The sequence below is a fragment of the Bos indicus genome, chromosome 11 (genome assembly GCF_029378745.1).
Source record: "Bos indicus isolate NIAB-ARS_2022 breed Sahiwal x Tharparkar chromosome 11, NIAB-ARS_B.indTharparkar_mat_pri_1.0, whole genome shotgun sequence".
Lineage (NCBI taxonomy): Eukaryota > Metazoa > Chordata > Mammalia > Artiodactyla > Bovidae > Bos > Bos indicus.
This window is the reverse complement of record NC_091770.1, coordinates 72,863,189-72,880,862: the sequence shown is the minus strand read 5'-3', so window position 1 is coordinate 72,880,862 and position 17,674 is coordinate 72,863,189. Positions and strand designations below refer to the sequence as shown.

General features: G+C 56.7%; 1 protein-coding gene across 2 annotated transcripts in view; it reads right to left on the bottom strand.

Annotated features, from left to right (window-relative positions):
• Positions 1–17,674, bottom strand: part of OTOF (otoferlin) — an 88,007-nt gene that overhangs the window by 11,122 nt on the left and 59,211 nt on the right. The window contains exons 10-32 of one of the 2 annotated variants that reach the window (XM_019970578.2): positions 16,931–16,993; positions 16,420–16,504; positions 15,144–15,303; positions 14,169–14,355; positions 13,560–13,746; positions 10,681–10,904; positions 10,132–10,240; positions 9,471–9,651; positions 9,227–9,347; positions 8,325–8,425; positions 8,141–8,231; positions 7,862–7,978; positions 7,480–7,632; positions 6,966–7,155; positions 6,733–6,857; positions 6,201–6,335; positions 5,365–5,526; positions 5,031–5,150; positions 4,424–4,585; positions 4,149–4,311; positions 3,535–3,665; positions 2,062–2,091; positions 1,508–1,639 (exon numbers count right to left, since the gene is read on the bottom strand). In XM_019970578.2, the coding sequence (XP_019826137.2) occupies positions 1,508–1,639; positions 2,062–2,091; positions 3,535–3,665; positions 4,149–4,311; positions 4,424–4,585; positions 5,031–5,150; positions 5,365–5,526; positions 6,201–6,335; positions 6,733–6,857; positions 6,966–7,155; positions 7,480–7,632; positions 7,862–7,978; positions 8,141–8,231; positions 8,325–8,425; positions 9,227–9,347; positions 9,471–9,651; positions 10,132–10,240; positions 10,681–10,904; positions 13,560–13,746; positions 14,169–14,355; positions 15,144–15,303; positions 16,420–16,504; positions 16,931–16,993 (3,129 nt within the window). The remainder of the gene's footprint in view (positions 1–1,507; positions 1,640–2,061; positions 2,092–3,534; positions 3,666–4,148; positions 4,312–4,423; positions 4,586–5,030; positions 5,151–5,364; positions 5,527–6,200; positions 6,336–6,732; positions 6,858–6,965; positions 7,156–7,479; positions 7,633–7,861; positions 7,979–8,140; positions 8,232–8,324; positions 8,426–9,226; positions 9,348–9,470; positions 9,652–10,131; positions 10,241–10,680; positions 10,905–13,559; positions 13,747–14,168; positions 14,356–15,143; positions 15,304–16,419; positions 16,505–16,930; positions 16,994–17,674) is intronic. The other variant, XM_019970581.2, reaches the window with a different exon arrangement.

Genomic DNA, 17,674 nt, shown 5'->3' with positions numbered 1-17,674 from the left:
TTTCCCACTGGGTTTCAAACTTATCATGTGCTCTGCTTAAGTGGGTTAAAAAAGCTTATAGTGTAAAATATGACTTAAGTGTACTTAGGAGTTTTATGATTCTTTCAGTTATGTACGATTGAAAAATATGTATTCTTTAACATTGTTTCCTAGTTTTAACGTTTTGTTGTTTTAAAAGTATAACTGGATAAGAAAACATGGTTTATTTTCTTCAGTCAGTACACACTGGATTCATCCAAGGTGCCACTGCCGCCTGGTGGCAGCCTATGCAAATTACAGGAACAGACTTGAGACAACGGGCAACCTCCCCAAGGTGGTAGAAGATACTACTAGATTTCCCTCAATTATCTGCACTTCTGCTCTCTAAAAGTTTTTAGCACAGAGTCACCTAGCTAAAGATCACATTTCCCAGGCTCCCTTGCAGCTAAGTGTGGCTATGGGATTAGATTCTAGCCAATGTGAGTAGATGTGCTTATGTGCTGCTTCTAGGCTGGGCCCTCAAGAGGAAAGGAGTATGCTGCCTCCTCTTCTCTTTACCCTTCCTGTGCACTGGTATTAGGATGTGATGGTAAGCCATCTCTAACCATATAGATGCCAGTAACAAGATGGCAGTATATCAGTCTCTGACCCCAGTGAATCACCATATCAGCATTCTTGTTCATAGCAATCTGACCTGCTACAGCAGCTTAGCCTGGGCTCTAATATGAATGGTAAACATCACACACAACTCAGGTCATAGAAAGGGCCTGGGGAGAGGATGTGGCTGGATCAGCTTGGTCAAGGAAACACAACCAGGAGCACGTGTCCCTTCTGGTCAGTTGGTCAGTCTTGGGTGCCTAGGTTGGCAGTGTGGACAAGAGACAAATGAGGAAGGGGAGAAATGAGCTTTCTGGAATTTGCAGTCTGACTCAGTAGACCTGTGTGTGCACAACAAGGGAAGAAGATTTCACACAGCAGCAGTGACCAAGACATGTAAAATAACATAACATAATATGTAAAATGATAATAGATGTGCAAGTACTACCGAGAAGTTGTTGTTTCCTTTTGGCCTCTGAGTGCACGTTTCTCCTCTTCCTCAAAGGTCACCTCCTCTGTGAGGCTTTCCCTGCCTCCTAGGCACTAAATTGCCTTTGTTATCACATTGTACTGTATCTATTTACATGTGCATTTTGCATGTCCAGTAAATACTCAGGGCAGGTTTGGCATCTTATTTTTTGACCCCTGTAGCACCTACATTGGTGGTACATCATCCTATATACTCAAGGAATATTTGTGGAATAAATGAATGAGGACTTGAGAAAACCAAGCCTGGGAAGGCAGACTGGAAAAGGGTGAGCTAGAACTTCAAGGCTGTGAGATAGACTGTTCCAAGCTCATATTGATGGAGTGGGGAGACCATTCTGCTGGGTATAGGAAAGAAGCCGAAAAGGAGGGTCTGATGTGGAGTTGGCATCACCTCTCCCAGCCCAGTCCCTCCTCAGCCCCCTGCCTAGGACGGAGGCCTCACCTCTTTCATGGTGTCAATGGAGGCAAAGTACTTGGACCACCAGTCCAACATACTCTCATCTGGCTCCTCCTCCTCCGGCTCATCTGAGCTGCCCTTCTTCTTCTTCTTCTTCCTCTCCTTCTCTTCCTCAGCCTACAGGGTTGGCCAGGTCCAGAGTCCTGCATATGTCCCTGCACCCTGGCCATTCCCAGAAACCTGGACAATATGGGGGTCCCCCATCCATTATGACCATCTGCTCCCGGGAAGCCCTGGGTTCCAGGGAGCTCTGTGAAGCCACCAGTATGAAAGGGGCAGGACCTTGTTTTATGTCAGTGGATGCCATGGCCCACAGAGTGTCATGACCCACCAGCATGAGCCTGGCCAAGGTGGGATTGGTGCTCAGGGGCTTGCAGCCCAAGCAGCTCTCTCCCTCTGCCTCTTAGGAGGGGTTACACTGGCTGGAGCATCAGGAGCTGTGGGGTGGCTTGGTCCCTAATGCTGCTACCATTGGCCTGATACCCTATGTAGTGTAGGGTCTTCTCTTCCCAGAGCTCCCCAGCGGTATCCCCACTCACCACATCCACCTTGATGACGGCATCGGAAGTCTGCAGAGGGGAACCAAGGAGACAAGGACAGGCTTAGCCACCAGGCCGAAAGTGGCAGCAGTGGCCCAGCCAGGGAGGGTGCAGGGAGGGGCTCACACAAGGATGGTCCCTGGGTCATGAGTGCTGTGCTCACAAGGCCAATTCCAGGACCGTGGAAGGTCTGCCTCAGAGATGTTTCCTCAGAACTTCCAGGGTGGTTGTTTGCCAACCTGACTGCACATGAGAATTACTAGGGGCTTTTAAAAATGATTTGTTGCAGGGCTCCCCTGAGTCCAAGGTGGGGTACTGGGCACCAGGAGAGTTGTCAACTTCCCAGATGATAGCAGTGGGGAGTCAGAGTCAAGAGGGGAGGTTGACATGGCATGAAGCTGGAGGTTGGTAATGTTGGCTGGGTGAAAGGCAAGTGCCTTAATGAGTAAGTGGACACATTTACACAGCTGAAGGGGACCCCAATGAAAAAGGCCCCACCAGAGCCCTTGGGGACGATGGTGAAGCTCAGGTCTGTGCTGTCTTCTTTGTTCACTAATGGCCTGAAACTAGCTGCCCGCCCCCAGGAGGAGCTTCAGAGGCTGGGACCTGAGAGGGGACGTGGCATCTCAAGATTTAGCCCCACAGCCCCTGGTGGTGCCAATCCCGGCCCTGCAGCCCAGGCACCAGGCCTTGACTGCTTGCCTCTTCCATGAGCCATATGCCCTCTGCTAACTCAGCCACTGGCCCATACTCTCTGGGGACCAGAGTCATGGGGTGAGGAAGGATCCTCTCGGACCCCAGCCCAGGTCTCAGAAGCTAGGAGACGCCACAGGCTGCGAGAAGAACACGATGTCAGGAATGGGATTTGGAGAAGGCAGTGGGGAGGTAAGCCTGCCTCCTGCCCTCTCAGTCCTGCCTGGACTCAGGATGACCTGTTCCAGGCCGGCCTCCATCCCACCCTCTCCTGATGGCTCCAAGTCCGTATCTGAACACCCAGGTGACAGGGCCCCTTTTGGCAGACCAACAGTCCCAGTCCTAAGCCAGGAGGAGTAAAGGCACTCCCACCTGGAACTCCTGCCCCAACCCCGGCCTGGGGAGGGTCGTTTGTAAAAGGCTGAGAAAGAAAACTCGGACCCTCTGGAGAGAACACTGATGTTCACACAAGGAGTCCTTGCCTGTGGTGTCATTTGTTGGAATAAAAATAATGTCAGGCTATCCCTTCACATGTTACTGCTCTGTCTCTCAAACATGTGCACTGCATGCATGTTCATGGCACATACACACATGCAGAATTGAGATTCTTGCCTTCCTGGACACTCTAGGATAGGGCTGTGTGCACACGCAGTCAGGGCTAGCCCTGGCCCACCCCACACTGAAGGAGGAGTGACTTAACGTGTTGTCTGGTGGGTGGAGTGGGGGTGGTCCGGCTTTGGGAAAGTGTCACCCGCAATTGCACGTCTCCAGACACCTTACCGCGTCCAGCTTCACCATGGTCTCCAGCTTCTTGACAGGCACCTCCGGCTCCATGCTCACCACGACCTCCCCTGTGAGGCGAGAGGAGGGGCCCCCACTGTACAGCCCACGGCGGCCCTGGAGGAGCCTGCCTGGACAGAGAGACGGATCGACAGACAGACAGACAGGGAGGAGCAGGAGGAAGAGTGAGAGTGGGAGTGGCTGGAAGGTCCAGAGGCCTAAAGCTGATTCTGGAGCTTTCCGAGGGGAAGAGAGAGGGATTCGACAGTTGAGGAGAAAAGATGGGCATAAGGAGAGGGAGGAGGTAAGCCAGAGAGGAGTGTGAGCTGTGCTCAGTGACACAGTGGAGGGCACGTGGTGGGTGGCGGGGGGCAGAGTCTTCGCTGGGGTCAGGCAGAGAAGGCCATCTGCCCTCGGGCCCTCTAAGGACGCCTGGGCTCTGGCCTTTCTGGCACTAGTTTGGGGCTGCCTGGACAGCCCCTCCACCCTGGAGACCCTCCAGGGTGGACCCTCCTTCCTGGCCTCCCATACCCCATCTGGGGACGCCCCCAGGAGGGAACCACGTGGTCTGGACTGCGAGCTGGAGCCCCCGTGGGCCTCGGCAGCGGCCGTACCCGAAGTGTTCCAGTTGGGAGCTGAGCGGTCCGGGGGTCGGTAGATGAAGCGCCGCAGGGAGCTGACAGCGTGGGAGCCGACCAGGGTGTAGCGGCCGAAGGCCCGGCAGTCCACCACGCGGATGTTCAAGGGCGGGTGCAGGAGCTCGTTCTCTGGGAGGTCCTGGGGGTGGGGGCAGGGAGCCTGAGCTCAGAGAAGGGGCAGAGGCACTGGCCGTCCCTGGCCGTACCCACTGCGCCCAGCCCTGTCCCACCACGCCTGGGCCCGCACCCACCACTTCAAACCACTTGACCAGGGTGCTGAAGTTGGGGTTCTTCTTGTAATTGTGGATCAGGGACGACTGCACCCCCTTCCCCGCGCACTCGATGTCCACCCGCGGCCTGTCCACCTGGGCCAGGTTTACCCGCTTCAGGTCTCGCAGGCCCCAGAACAGCACCTGTGTGTGTGGGGACAGCCACTTCCATCAGGGGCGCTGGCTGTGGGGGGGCCACTCACCGGGAGGGGCAGGGCTGGGAGAGCTGATGAGGGAGGGTGTCCTGAAGGGGCTGAGGGGGGGTGAGGGTGGGTCTTGGGGCAGACGGAGGCCGGGAAAGGTCCTGGACAGTGTGAATCAGTGCAGAAAGGGCAGGGGATGGGAGGGAGCTGGGGTCTGCCGCTGGCTCCCGGGTGTGACCTTGCGCCAGTCACCTCCCCTCCTGGGACTTCGGTGTCTTTTCTGAAAAACGAGGCATGGCCTGAGGTTGCTGAAGAACCCCTGGCGTTTGATGCCACCAGTGTGATGTGTGCATACAATCCTTGATGGGGAGAGGGTGAGGGGGACCAGGAAGTATGGCAGGCCTGTCCAAGGCAGGGCCGGGAGGGGCGGTGGAGCCCTCACGCACCTCCACCCGGTACTTGCTAAGCACGGGTCGGATGCCCACAGGCACAGGCATGATGGGACCTCGGTCCATGTCCACTGGGCCGTTGATTGGCGGCAGGTCGGCCTTCCCTGCTGGTCCAATCTGGGGGATGGGGGACACAGTGTCATATCCTGGTGAGCCCAGGGAGAGGGCTCTCTCCCCCAACCAGTTAGGTGCCACATGATCTAGGGAGACAGAAAAGGCCAAACAGCACAGGTCCCCAGGAACCACACCCCCAGTTCAGTCCCAATAGCCTCACAGCAGGATGGGGAGGAGAGAGGCCCCTGGCCCAGCCCCCTCTTTCCAACAGCCCCACCTGCAGCAGCTCGAAGGCAGCCAGCAGGTCCCCGGCCGTGGCATTGCCCCGGTAGATCTGATAGTACTCCAGCTGGGGCGGGAAGCGGGGTGGGCAGTACGCCTCGTCGGCCATCTTCACCAGCGGCTTGGCAAAGGTCCGGCCCATGAAGTCGGCTTTGCCCTGATGCGACAAACAGCCAAGGTGGCCTCTTGATGCCTGAACTGACCGGGCACCTTCATACCCAGGATCTCTTTCAGTCTTCACCATAGCCCCATGTAGTTGCAGGTGTGATCACCCCATTTTACAGATGGGGAAACCAAGTCTTAGGCTAGCTCCAGGCCAGGCTGGCAGTGAATGGCAGATGCATATCTAGAAATAGGTGCTTCTAGTGCTAGTCCAGAACTCACTCAGGGCTCCCCAGTAGCTGGGGTGGCTTGTAGTAAGTGGCTCCCCAGCTCTGGAGGGGTCACCCCAATCCTCTACTCCCTCACTCCAGAGCACCCATGGAGAGCTATGAGGCTGCTGATGACTGTATGCAGGGATGGGGGGAGTTGGGCGGTCTAGGATGGGGGAAGGCTGGGAATAGCAGGCCTTCTTGGCACGACTGGGCCTGGGCTTGGTCTGTCTGTGCAGCAGGCAGGGACGCCCTGGCCTGTCTCCTCCCTGAGACCCCAGAGGCCCACAGCATCAGGAGGGGTCAGGCTGCAGTGAGAGGGCAGAAGACACCTGGGGTCTCTCGGAAGGGCTGGTCAGCAGCCCAGACCCCTGGCTTCCTGGCAAGCACCCTGGCCAAAGGGCTCTGAGGGTGGGCTGGGGAGGTAGCTGCCAGTGCAAGTGCCAGAGCCCACCCATACCATGGTGTCCTGGTCGTAGATTTCGATAACAATGATGGGGGGATCGTCCCGCAGCTCATGAGCTTCACCGTAGAGCTCCAGGTTGTCGAACACCAGCATCTGGTCCCAGGTGGGGCACAGGGTCTCATTCAGTACCTGCAGCAGGGTGGGGTAGACAGGTGACAGGTAGGGGTGGTGGTGGGTGGGCAGATACCGGAGCAGGAGTCACCCCCAGTCACTCCTGTCATTTCCGGGGGACTCGGGGGCAGGAGTGCCATGTTCTCTGACTCTTCGGGGAATCTTAAATGAAGGCTGCTATGAGGTCTGCTCATGACCGTCCCCCCTCACCCCCTGCCAACGTCTTCCCTGTCTTCTATGTTGAACGTAACTACGATTAAAGTCTTCACCAGTGTGGCCTTGTCCTGCAGCTATCTGCAAGCCTTCCCTCTAAGGATCTGGGTACTGGCTGCTATGTTTCTCCAGGTCCCAGAAACTCACAGGCCCCCCAGTGCTCTCAAAGTCAGAGCCACCCGCTCCTCCCCGGTGCCCTCACCTCTGTGCACTGACTCTGGTTGATGAAGAAGACACGGGCAAAGGGGTCTGAGAGGCCGGTGCTGTCAGCAGCAAAGAGGCTGCGAGCCTGGTACATGTGGGCGCGGAGCTGGAAGGCCTGCTTCTCTGTGGGAAGAGCAGGATGAAGCTCGGGGAACAGGTCACCAGCCAGTGTGCCCTCTCCGGGTGAGGGCTCGGAGCCGGGGCCACCCAGACCTGGGAGTCCTCACTCACTAGTGTAGACCAGGCTGATGGGCGGGAAGGAGAGTAGGCCCAGGCCCTGGGCTGCCTTGACCTCCTCGAAGCCGCAGGGCAGGCCACACAGGAAGTCCTTGCGCTGCTTGCTTAGACCCAGCCACAGGTAGAGCTCCAGCTTGGCCTGCACTGTCCAGCCTGCCGAGCCGAAGCCCCGCTTCCCTGGCAGCTGGGGGGTGGGCTCAGGGTCAGCTGCCAGAGCCCTCGGGGTGAGGAAGGGGCAGGGAGCTGAAGAAGCTGTGGTCAGAGGGGGCCCATCCCCACCGCAGCCATCCCACTGGGCTGTGCAGTGGGGAAACACAGCACAGAAGGGGATGGGCAGGGCGGGATCCCCCTTCCTATTCTCTTTAGCTCTTCCCTGAGCATCTTGTCCACTCAGGCCTGGCAGACCCAGGGGTGTGGATGCTGCTCCCTCCAAGAGGAAGATGACCTCTTGAGAGTAGCCCAGCCCCCAGCCCCTCCACCCGCTGCTAATCCATTCCCCTTCCGGCACCTTGAGGAAGAGTGTCTTGACCTTGGCACAGTCCTTGCCCAGTTCCTCCTCCACGATGGAGAAGAGCAGGTCCTTGGAGGGCACCCGGGTGTAGGCAATGCGCTTGTTGTTGCTCATCATCCAGATGAAGACGTCAGGGATGCTGTGCTGGGGCTGGGACAGGGTCCGGTGGGGGAGGCCAGTGTGCCTCGTAAGGGAGGGGACCAGATACTGGGCCTTCCTTCTCCTCCCGCCAATGGAGTGGGAAGAGCATGGGGCAGGATGCAAGGCTTGGTCAGCCCTGTCCCTCAACACCTGTCAGAACGGGAAGGGGCCCGCCCCCTCCTATGCAGCCCCTCCCGCCTTGCTCCAGTTTGGCACCGCGCTCCAGCACAGGGCACACCTCGTCTGCCAGGAAGCGCAGCTTCTGCAGGAAGTTCTGACAGAGCCTCAGCTTGTCGCGCACCGTGTGCCGCTTCACTTGTGCCCGCAGGGTCTTGGCCTGCTGCCCCATGCTTTCCTGCAAGGTGGGGGGGATGTAAGTGGGGCTCAGGTTGTGACACATGATGGAGAGGCTGGCCCTGAGGGCCGTGACCTCAGAGACAGATGTTCCCCCACCTCGGCTTCCCTTTTCACCTCCAGACCCTCCCTCTGTCCCCGAGTGGTCCAGCCGTGTCCTCACCAGCTCCCGCATGCAGGACTTGAGACGCTCCCGGTCCAGCCTGGTGCGGGATGAGTGGCCCTGGTCCTTGTCCGCGAGGGAGAGGAAGCGGCTGGGGTAGGGGGTGGGAGCAGAGCTTAGCAGAGATGACACCTTCTCTGCCAGCCTCCCATTGCCGCCCCACACTGGCAGCCCCTCCACTCACTAGCAACCAGAGCTCAGCTCCTCTAGGACGCCCCGAAGTCGACGCTCAGGGTACGACTTCTCCGTTTTGATCATCTCCTGCACATCATTCAGGCCTTCTTCCTGTGAACCAGCAGTGTGAGCCACAGCCCCCCTCAGCCTCCCCAAACATCTCCCTCTTTCATCAAGAGGATGAGGGGCTAGTATCCTAGGACCTCCCATGAGCACTATCCCTGGAGTGCTCCGCCATCATAAAGAAAAGTGAAAGTGAAGTCGCTCAGTCGTGTCCGACTCTTTGCGACCCCGTGGAATGTAGCCTACCAGGCTCCTCTGTCCATGGGATTTTCCAGGCAAGAGTAGGGGAGTGGGTTGCCATTTCCTTCTCCAGGGGATCTTCCCAACCCAGGGGTTGAACTCTGGTCTCCCGCATTGCAAGCAGACGTTTTACCTTCTGGGCCACCAGGGAAGCCCAGAAACACCAATTTCCAGGTTCTGTTTTCAGAACCTGGAAGCTGTCATGCTCGTGACTCTTTGGTTCCTGAGGAAGAAGCCATCTCTGGGTCATGAGTCTGTGGTCCTGGTGGACCCACAGGGGTCGGACAGAGCCCAGGATCAGATGCAAGGGGGCAGCAGGTAGAGAGAGAGGGATTGGCCAGACGCCTCCAGGGAAACCCAAGACTAGATGGGCCACAATTCCCAGACTCCACTCTGGGAAGCCCTCAGACCCTGGACTGCTCCTGGGAATGGGGCAGGGACAGGAGCACAGGACCTGCTGGGGCCATTCTGCAGTGCCTCCTCGATGCCCATGGTAATCTGCTGGGCAGACAGGCCTTGTGTGAGGCAGGGGTGGTGTCCAGGCTGGGCGAGGCCCTCAGAAGCACGCCCCCTCTGCCGTTCCCCTCCCACCCCCGGCCTGGCCCTGACCAGCTTGTCTGCGATGTGGTCCATGATGTTGGCATTGTACAGGCGACGGCGTTGGTCAGGCCACCAGCTCTTGATGTAGATGCAGGGTTTGTGCTCCAGGTAGGGCAGATGGAAGTAGTTCCTGGGGTGGGAGCAGGTGGGAGACTGAGGACTGGGTGCCCAGGCAGGCGGGCAGGGGACAGACCACCAGAGGATGGCAGGCAGTGGGCAGGGCCTCTCAGGGCCCCTGTCCCGCCTGGCTCACCTGTCAGTGATCTGGGGCCGCATGGGTGGCGTGGAGGAGACCGAGGCCAGGCCCCCACCCTCATCAGTCTCTTCATCACTCAAGTTCTGGATCAGATCGACTTCCTCCTCATCCCCAGGCTCCTTCCGAGGCCGAGGCCGATGGGGTCGTGACAGCCCATCGACTTCGTTCCCGTAGTTGCCTGAAGGCAGAAGGGGGCACCTGAGGGCCTAGAGGCTTTTTCCCACCTGGCTCCACCCTGCCCTCCAATCCAGGGGGTCTGTGGCTGGGAAAAGCAAGAGTCAGGGAATGGGATCTCTGCTGGGCTCTGTGTGAGCTCAGATACCATAGGACACTAGCCAGAGGATGGGGCCATGTCCTCAAGGTCCAGCCCCAGACATGGACCCTGCAGGACTCTTCTCTCTAGTCCTATGGGGGCCTTGCTCCCTTCTGCAGAGAGGATGTGTCTCCTTCTCATGTCCCTATTCGCTGAGCCCTAAGGTTCACCCTGTGGGGCGTGCGTGCACTCGTGATGTGCAGTCACTGTGTGCTGTGTGGGCACCTGAGGACACTCGAGGGAAGTGGTCAAAGTCCCCCTCCCCCGAGAGCTGTGCAGCAGGCCCAGCAGTTACCACTCTGCAGTCCCCGGGCCCAAAGACCCCTCTGTGAGCCCAGCTCTCACCTATGGTGACCTCAAAGGTGATGGGCTTGTCTCCATTTTTCCGGTCGATCATTGAGGCCTCCAGGAAGGCTCCAAATAGAAAGAATTCTTCTATTTTCCCCGTGCAGCTCTGTGGGGAAGGTGGTTCAAGCCACCCTGAAAGCTTACCAGCATGTTGAGGCCGGGGCCAGGCCTCTTTCTGTCTCCAGACAGGCCCTTGGGGCTAGTGGTGGGGGACATCCCATCCAGCTGTGGAACTAGGAGGCCAGACACTGAAGGCCCAATTCCTTTGGCCCTCCAGCCTGTCCCTTCAGGAAAGGCTGCTCTGCCCAGCACAAGGACAACCGTGGCTAGGAAAGGAGCAGAGATGGGCAGAGCACAGGCACAGGCAGTGGGAGGGGATGGAAGTCTTGCCACTTCCTGGGGAGGGAGGCCTCACCCTGGGGTCTGGGCCCCTGAGGCAGGCAGGGTGGACACTGGCAGAGCCCAGGCCCAGGCTGCATTGAGTTAAGGGGTGCTGAGCAGAGTTGGGGGGGCTCTGGAGGGGAGCGCAGCCCCCCGGGGCCTCACCTCGGAGATGGGCGTGGCCTGCTCCACCTGCACCTCAGTGGAGCTGGTGATCTCAGGGTTGGAGGTGTCCAGGATCTCCACCGCCAGGCCCAGCATGAGGCGGGCACGGAAGGACACACCCTCCCCCAGGCCCTCGTTCAGGTCCTGATGCTCGTCTAGCAGCGTGTAATTGCGTGTGGAGCCGTACATGTTCACCCAGGCAGGGCCCAGTGTGGGCAGGAAGCCTGTGGGCAGGGGTGCAGGGGGTCAAGGGCTCGCTCAGGTGGAGGGACCTGTTTTGGGGGCTCCTGGCCTGCACCTCCTGGCTGCTGAGCTGAGGGAAATGTCTGAGGCAGCAGAGGGCCTGCAGCTGTGGGGCTCACAGGGGGCTGCGGGGCGAGCCGTGTCTGCTGTTTGTGGGCGGCTGTGGGGCGGCCCTCTCACTTCTGGGGCACTTCCGTGTGTTTGTTTATTCTCTGCGGGAGCTTGAGCTGGCGGTGGGGCTCCACATACACACATATCCATTTCTGTGGAGCGAAGTCATGGTCCCTGCTTTCTAGTACCTGTTGCAGGGTGGTCTACGATCTTCCTAGAGGACAAACCCACCTTCTTAGCTCCCCAGCAAGGCCTTCCAGCCCTTTGCTGTCTGTGCAGACCTGCGTTCCACCGGGGTGTCACTTGCTTTTGCACACCCCTCCTTTCCTCTCCAAAGGAGAGGTTCTCTGTCTCTGTCTCTCTGTCTCTACCTGTTAAACGCTCTTCCTCCATGAAGTGCCCCTCCCCCCAATTACTCAGTTCAGTTCCGACACTCAGTCATGTCCTACTCTTTGCGACCCCATGGACTGCAGCATACCAGGCTTCCCTGTCCATCACCAACTGCCGGAGCTTGCTCAAACTCATATCCATTGAGTTGGTGATGCCATCCAACCATCTCATCCTCTGTCATCCCCTTCTCCTCCTGCCTTCAATCTTTCCCAGCATCAGGGTCTTTTCCAACGAGTCCGTTCTTCGCATCAGGTGGCCAAAGTATTGGAGTTTCAGCTTCAGCATCAGTCCTTCCAATGAATATTCAGGACTGATTTCCTTTAGGATGGACTGGTTGGATCTCCTTGCAGTCCAAGGGACTCTCAAGAGTCTTCTCCAACATGACAGTTCAAAAGCGTCAATTCTTCGGTGCTCAGCTTTCTTTATAGTCCAACTCTCACATCCATACATGACTACTGGAGAAACCATAGCTTTGACTAGACGGACCTTTGTTGGCAAAGTAATGTCTCTGCTTTTTAACATGCTGTCTAGGTTTGTCTTAGCTTTTCTTCCAAGGAGCAAGCATCTTTTAATTTCATGACTGCAGTCACCATCTGAAGTGATTTTGGAACCTCCAAAATAAAGTCTGTCACTGTTTCCATTGTTTCCCCATCTATTTGCCATGAAGTGATGGGACCAGATGCCATGATCTTGGTTTTTTGAATGCTGAGTTTTAAGCCAGCTTTTTCACTCTCCTCTTTCACTTTCATCAAGAGGCTCTTTAGTTCTTTTTTGCTTTCTGCCCCAATTCCTAGTCCCAACTATTTTTTCTCCCATTAGGATTTGTTGTGTCTCATATGTAGCATGGATCCAATTCTGCCTTATGCGTTTTGTTTTTGTTTTGCTTAGTTTATAAAAAAACTAGTCAGAGTTGTATCTGACTCTGTGACCCCATGGACTGTAGCCTGACAGGCTCCTCTGTACATAGAATCCTCCAGGCAAGAATACTGGAGTGGGTAGCATTCCCTTCTCCAGGGAATCTTCCTGACCCAGGGATTGAACCCGGGTCTCCTGAATTGCAGGAGCTCATTGTTTACCGTCTGAGCTACCAGGAAAGCCCACAGTTTATAAAAAATATAGCATTTAAAAAACTGAGACATACTTAAAATTCACCACTTTATAGGACGCATTTCAGTGGTCTTCAGTGCATTCACTGCATTGTGCAACCATCCAGGACATTTCACCCACCTCGGGAAACCTCATACCTCTCAGTAGTCTGTCCCAATCCCCTCCTCTTTCCACCTCCTGGCAACTGCTCATCTGCTTTCTGCCTCTATGTATTTGCTTCCTCTAGACTTTTCATACAAACGGAACCATACAATCTGTGGCTTTTGTGCCTTCTGTCTCAGGTTTTGAGCATTTGGTAGCACACCTGTCTCCCTCATCCCCAGGGAACATCGTGAGAACAGGATGGATCCCTCCCTTGCCCTGTATCCCTGGTACCAGCTCAATACTCTGGTCCTACAAGTCAGTAGATAGGTACTATGGCGGTGGTGCACACATACATGGGCTTCGCAGGTGGTGCAGTGGTAAAGAATCTGCCTGCCAATACAGGAGACGCAAGGGATGTGGCTTCCATCCCTGGGTCAGGGGTCCATTCCCCTGGAGTAGGAAATGGCAACCCACTCCAGTATTCGTGCCTGGAAAATTCCACAAGCACAAATGGGCTACAGTCCATGGGTTGCAAAGAGTCAGACACGACTGGAGTGACTGAATGTGTGCGCATGTGCACACACACACACACCCCCCTATAATATGTATATAATTACTATTATTTTCATTTTACAGATGACAAAACAGGTACAAAGATCATGCAACTTCTAGCTGTCAGAGTTGGAGTTCAAATCCAGGCAGCCTGGCTCAGTGGGCCCAGGCAGCTCTGTGCAGACCTGACCACGAGTCTTTACCCTTCCCTGGAGGCAAGGGCTGCTGATGAAGGCCGGTGGCACCTTTAAGTCCGAGGTGTGGGACAGAGCCGGTGGTGTGGTGGTGGTGGTGGTGTGTGTGTGTGTGCGCGCGTGCGCATGTGTGTGGAGGGGTCTCCTTTACCCACTCCCTTTAGCCCCAAGTCCCACCTCCAGTCCCCAGCTGCTGACCTTTGTCTCCATCGTTGGAAATCTTGCGCAGGTCAATGAAGTGGGTGCCGATGGCCACGTCATTGACCTTGTCCGAGTCCCGGATTTGCACCTTCATGCGCTTGCAGAGTGGGGGAAACAGGTCTGTGAAGACCACCTGCTCATTCCACAGTGGCTCGTAGCTGCTTTTCTGCACTGAAGTCTTGCCCTGGTGGGAGGGAGAGAGAGTCAGATTCGTGTACCTGCCTGAGTATGCACATGTGCGTCTGTGTCTGTGTGTGTGTATGTGTTACGAGTGTGCACGTGGGGTGTGTGTGTGTGTACGTGTGTGTACTTATCTCCATCCTCTTCTCCATCCCAGTCTCTCTAGCCCTTCTCCCTCCCAGTGCCCCCCACCCTCAGTGCTTGGTGACCTGGGGGCAGGGGGAAGTCCCTAAGGCCCAGCCTGGCCCCAGCCCAGCCCCTCTGAGCTGTACTCCCTCATCTCTCTCTCCCCTCTTCTCGAGGTGACACGCCAAGGTGATCAAAGGCCAGCCTCGTGGCTTCTGATTTTGCCTCATGTTCATCCCCAGGACCCCACGCCCAGTCCCTTGCACGTCACCCCACTCCCAGCCTCCTGCACCCCGATACCTTCTGGCCGGCGAAGAAGACTTGCACATAGGGGTCGACCAGATCCTTGTTCTCGCCAGTGAAAGCCTTCTTCACATTGGCCATGAGGCTCGTGTTCATGCGGGGCAGCCCCTCTGCTCGGTAGATCTTCACGTAGAACCGGGCCCACTGGCGTTCAGGGGGCACCCCTTCGGGGAGCAGCAAGTTCCTGCCGGCATGAACAGCTAGGGCTGCGGTGGCCACACCTGGCCGACTCCTGCCCCGACATCCCCATGCCTCTGGGGCCCAGGACCACAGGTGAAGGACGGCTGAGAAGGTCCATAGCAGAACTGAAGACACCGGAGTGCAGGGCACCCGCTCTCTTGTGGGATCCTGGGCAAATCTCCCCATCTCCCTAAGCCTCAGTTTCCTCAGCTTTAAGATGGGAATAATAACATGCACCTCCCATGGATACGATAAGGCTCAAACAGATGAAAATATATGAGTACTTTGTGTCACATTTTTTGTCTTCTACGCAAAAACCTCACCAGTGGTCTCTTTCTCTCTCCCTGGCTCAAGGAAGGCATGATCCACTGGATCCTGGATTTTTCCCACTGAATCCAGACAAGGTTCCAGAATATTTCTGAAAAGCCCCTGGCAACTCCCTGGAATTGCTTCAGAAAACAAAATCCCTTTGCTCTACTGGGTGTAGACTCAAGGCCTCGCAGCTCTGGGAATCCACACTTTTCCCCCAAGTTTCTCATAGTCGGCAGCGTGCATGTCAAATGACTGTCACTCTCGACTCTCCCCCAGTCCTTTCTGCCCCATGAGGAGAGTCCCCAGACACTGAGGCTGGCCCTGGCCTCAGTCCTTCCAGGGAGAGCAGGGCCATCTGGGCGGGCGGATAAGGGAGATGGAAGGTGAGGTCTCTGGGCCAAGTCCACCCTGGGGGTTCCCTTTGCACCCCAGGAAGAGTTGGGCCAGATCTCCAGGGGCGGGGCGGGGGTGGGAGCTCACCCCTCAATGTCATCCTCATCCGTCTCATTGGCCTTGTGGGGAGTCTTAATGTTGTCGCCCTTGCCCACCACAGCGACATCGCACTTCACGTAGCCCTTCAGTCCCGCGGAGATGTCGTCAGGGTCGGACAGGACGGCCCACTTGTGGTGGAACTGGTGCTCTGCGGGGGCAAGAAGCGGGGGCTGCCCGGCTGGCCCTACTCAGGGCTGCACCCACCCTTGGGACAGGCCGTGGAGGCCAGGTCATCAGGTCCTGGGGCCCTGGGGCCACAGTGCTGCCTGCCTCAGGACCCGGGAGGCAGAGGTCCCCGAGTAAGGGTGGCCGAGGCAAGGTCCCAGCTCTGGCCATGCCCCCAGATGTGTGGTATGGCTTCAGATGGAGGAATGTCCTGACTGGTTTCTTGGCCTGCAGCCCTCCTGTCCCCAACCCCTTCAGCCAATCTCCACACGGCTGCCAGACAAAGCCCTTAAAGAGGCCCTCCCTCTCTCACTCCCCATTTCAAACCCACCTGAGGCTCCCCAGCGCCTGGGGGAAAGACTGCCGACCTTAGCATCCCCTGTGGGGCCTCCTGATGCAGCTCTCCCTAGCCCCCAATGTTCACCCTACCCTTCCCCTGTGCTCCTGCCAGGCATAGCTGTTGACCCCTCTCTGAATAGTTCAGATTGCTGTTTCACACCCCCAAGGCTCTGTGGCTGCTGTACTTTTATCTTGGATGCACCCATCCCTTCTGTTCCACGCCCCAACCCTCTGGCTCCCTATTCAAACTTCTAATCCTTTTGTTGGTGCGTCTCCTCTTCCATGCAGCCTTCCTTGACTTCCTCAGAAGAGCTGATCCTGGCCCCTTTCCATATGTACATCTCCTATTTCCTGTGACTATCTACTTACTGTCTGTCTCCAATTGCAGACCAAAAGCCTCCTAGAGACAGGGACAAGTAGTGTCCCCCCAAAGCTCCTAGGACCCAGGACAGGGTGGAGAAAAGACCAGATATCAGAGGAGGAGGCTAATCTAGGATGGGTCTGCCCCTTCAGGTTGACTGCGAGCACAGCCTATACAAAGGGCACATTGTCCTCTGATTTTGTGTGGGCCCTGGAATCTCCTGGACTCAGAACTTTCCTCTTCCCCCCACTCCTCTTTCAATTTCAACTACAGTTCACACCTGTTCCCAGCAAGGCTCTGTCCCCATTTGCTTCTGTGAGATGTGTTAGGGGCTGCATGTATGACCCGTGCTCCTGGAGCTGTGTGCACCAATACTGACCCAGCCATGCAGCTACTCACCCGGCTGGGAGTACACGGTTCCCACGTCCATTTTGAAGGACCCCACCAGGGTGCCACTGCGCAGCAGGTTCTTGGAGTGAATCACCTTCCGGGCAGAACCACCAGCCATCGATCAGGTGGGATGGGGCTGAGGCCGTGGGGCAGGGAAGGGCTGACTGATAGAGGGCACCCCCCCCAACTCTTTATGGGGAAGTGAGTTTCAGGTCAAGCAGGAGGGTGTCTGGCAGGGCAGGGGTATCTGTCTGAGGCTTAGCATCAGCCCCTTCTGCCTCGCCAGTGTTTTGCTGGCTTCCAGGTACATGTGAGCATGTTGTACACTGCACAGAATGATGTGGCTAAGGGAGTGAGAGGGGCCCAACTCCAGCCTGTGCCCTGCTTGGCTGGCTGTGCATCTTTTTATGGCTGTGCCGTCCTATGGCTGGCCTGCCCAGAGAGGGTGCCCTTTTCAAGGCTGCACTAAAGTACAGTTTGAGCTAAGAGCCCCACCTGCTGGGCACTGCTCCCCACTCACCGAGATCTTGATGATCTTGTCAAACATGACATCAGGAGAGACGTGGAAGTCAAAGACGAAGTACTAGACGGGGAAAGACCCAGGCCTGCTGTCACTCGGCAGGCTGAGGCTCAGTGCCAGGCCCCTCTGTCCTGGCATTGCCGGTCTGCACTGGCCCGTGCCCCCTGAGCCCCGAAGTTTGGATAAGTAGAAGGGGCAACCACTAGTCCCCCTGACCACAGCTCTCAGGGGCAGTGAGCAGTCATGTGGCCCTGAGCAACTCATTGTTCTGAACCTTAGCATCCCGAGCTGTCAAATGGACGTAATGACACCCCCCACGTAGAGTCTCATTATGAGGTTTGATGAGATACATATAAGATACTGTAAGATACACTGTAATTGTGTAGGTCCCATAGACATCACCATTAAACCACAAGGCTGCCTAGAAGATGCCCCCCAAGTTCGGAGGTGTTAAAATGTAAAGTAAGCTGAGACTTAGAACTGAGAGCTGATGAACTTAATCTGCTATAAACACAAATGCTGTGGGCATGATCGGTCCTCTCCAGCTGGGAGCTGCCACTCATGGTGCTGTGCCTGCCCACGTCTCCTGGCCTCGGGGTGCAGGCCCTGGGGACGAGAGTGCAGGCACTGAGCAGAAAGCCTGCTGCTTTGGTGAACTCATGGGCAGGGAGACAGAAGAAATGTTGAAGTGCTTGGAGTAAATGAGGAGAATCTGTTCGTGTTGCTGGGGGCTCACACTAGATC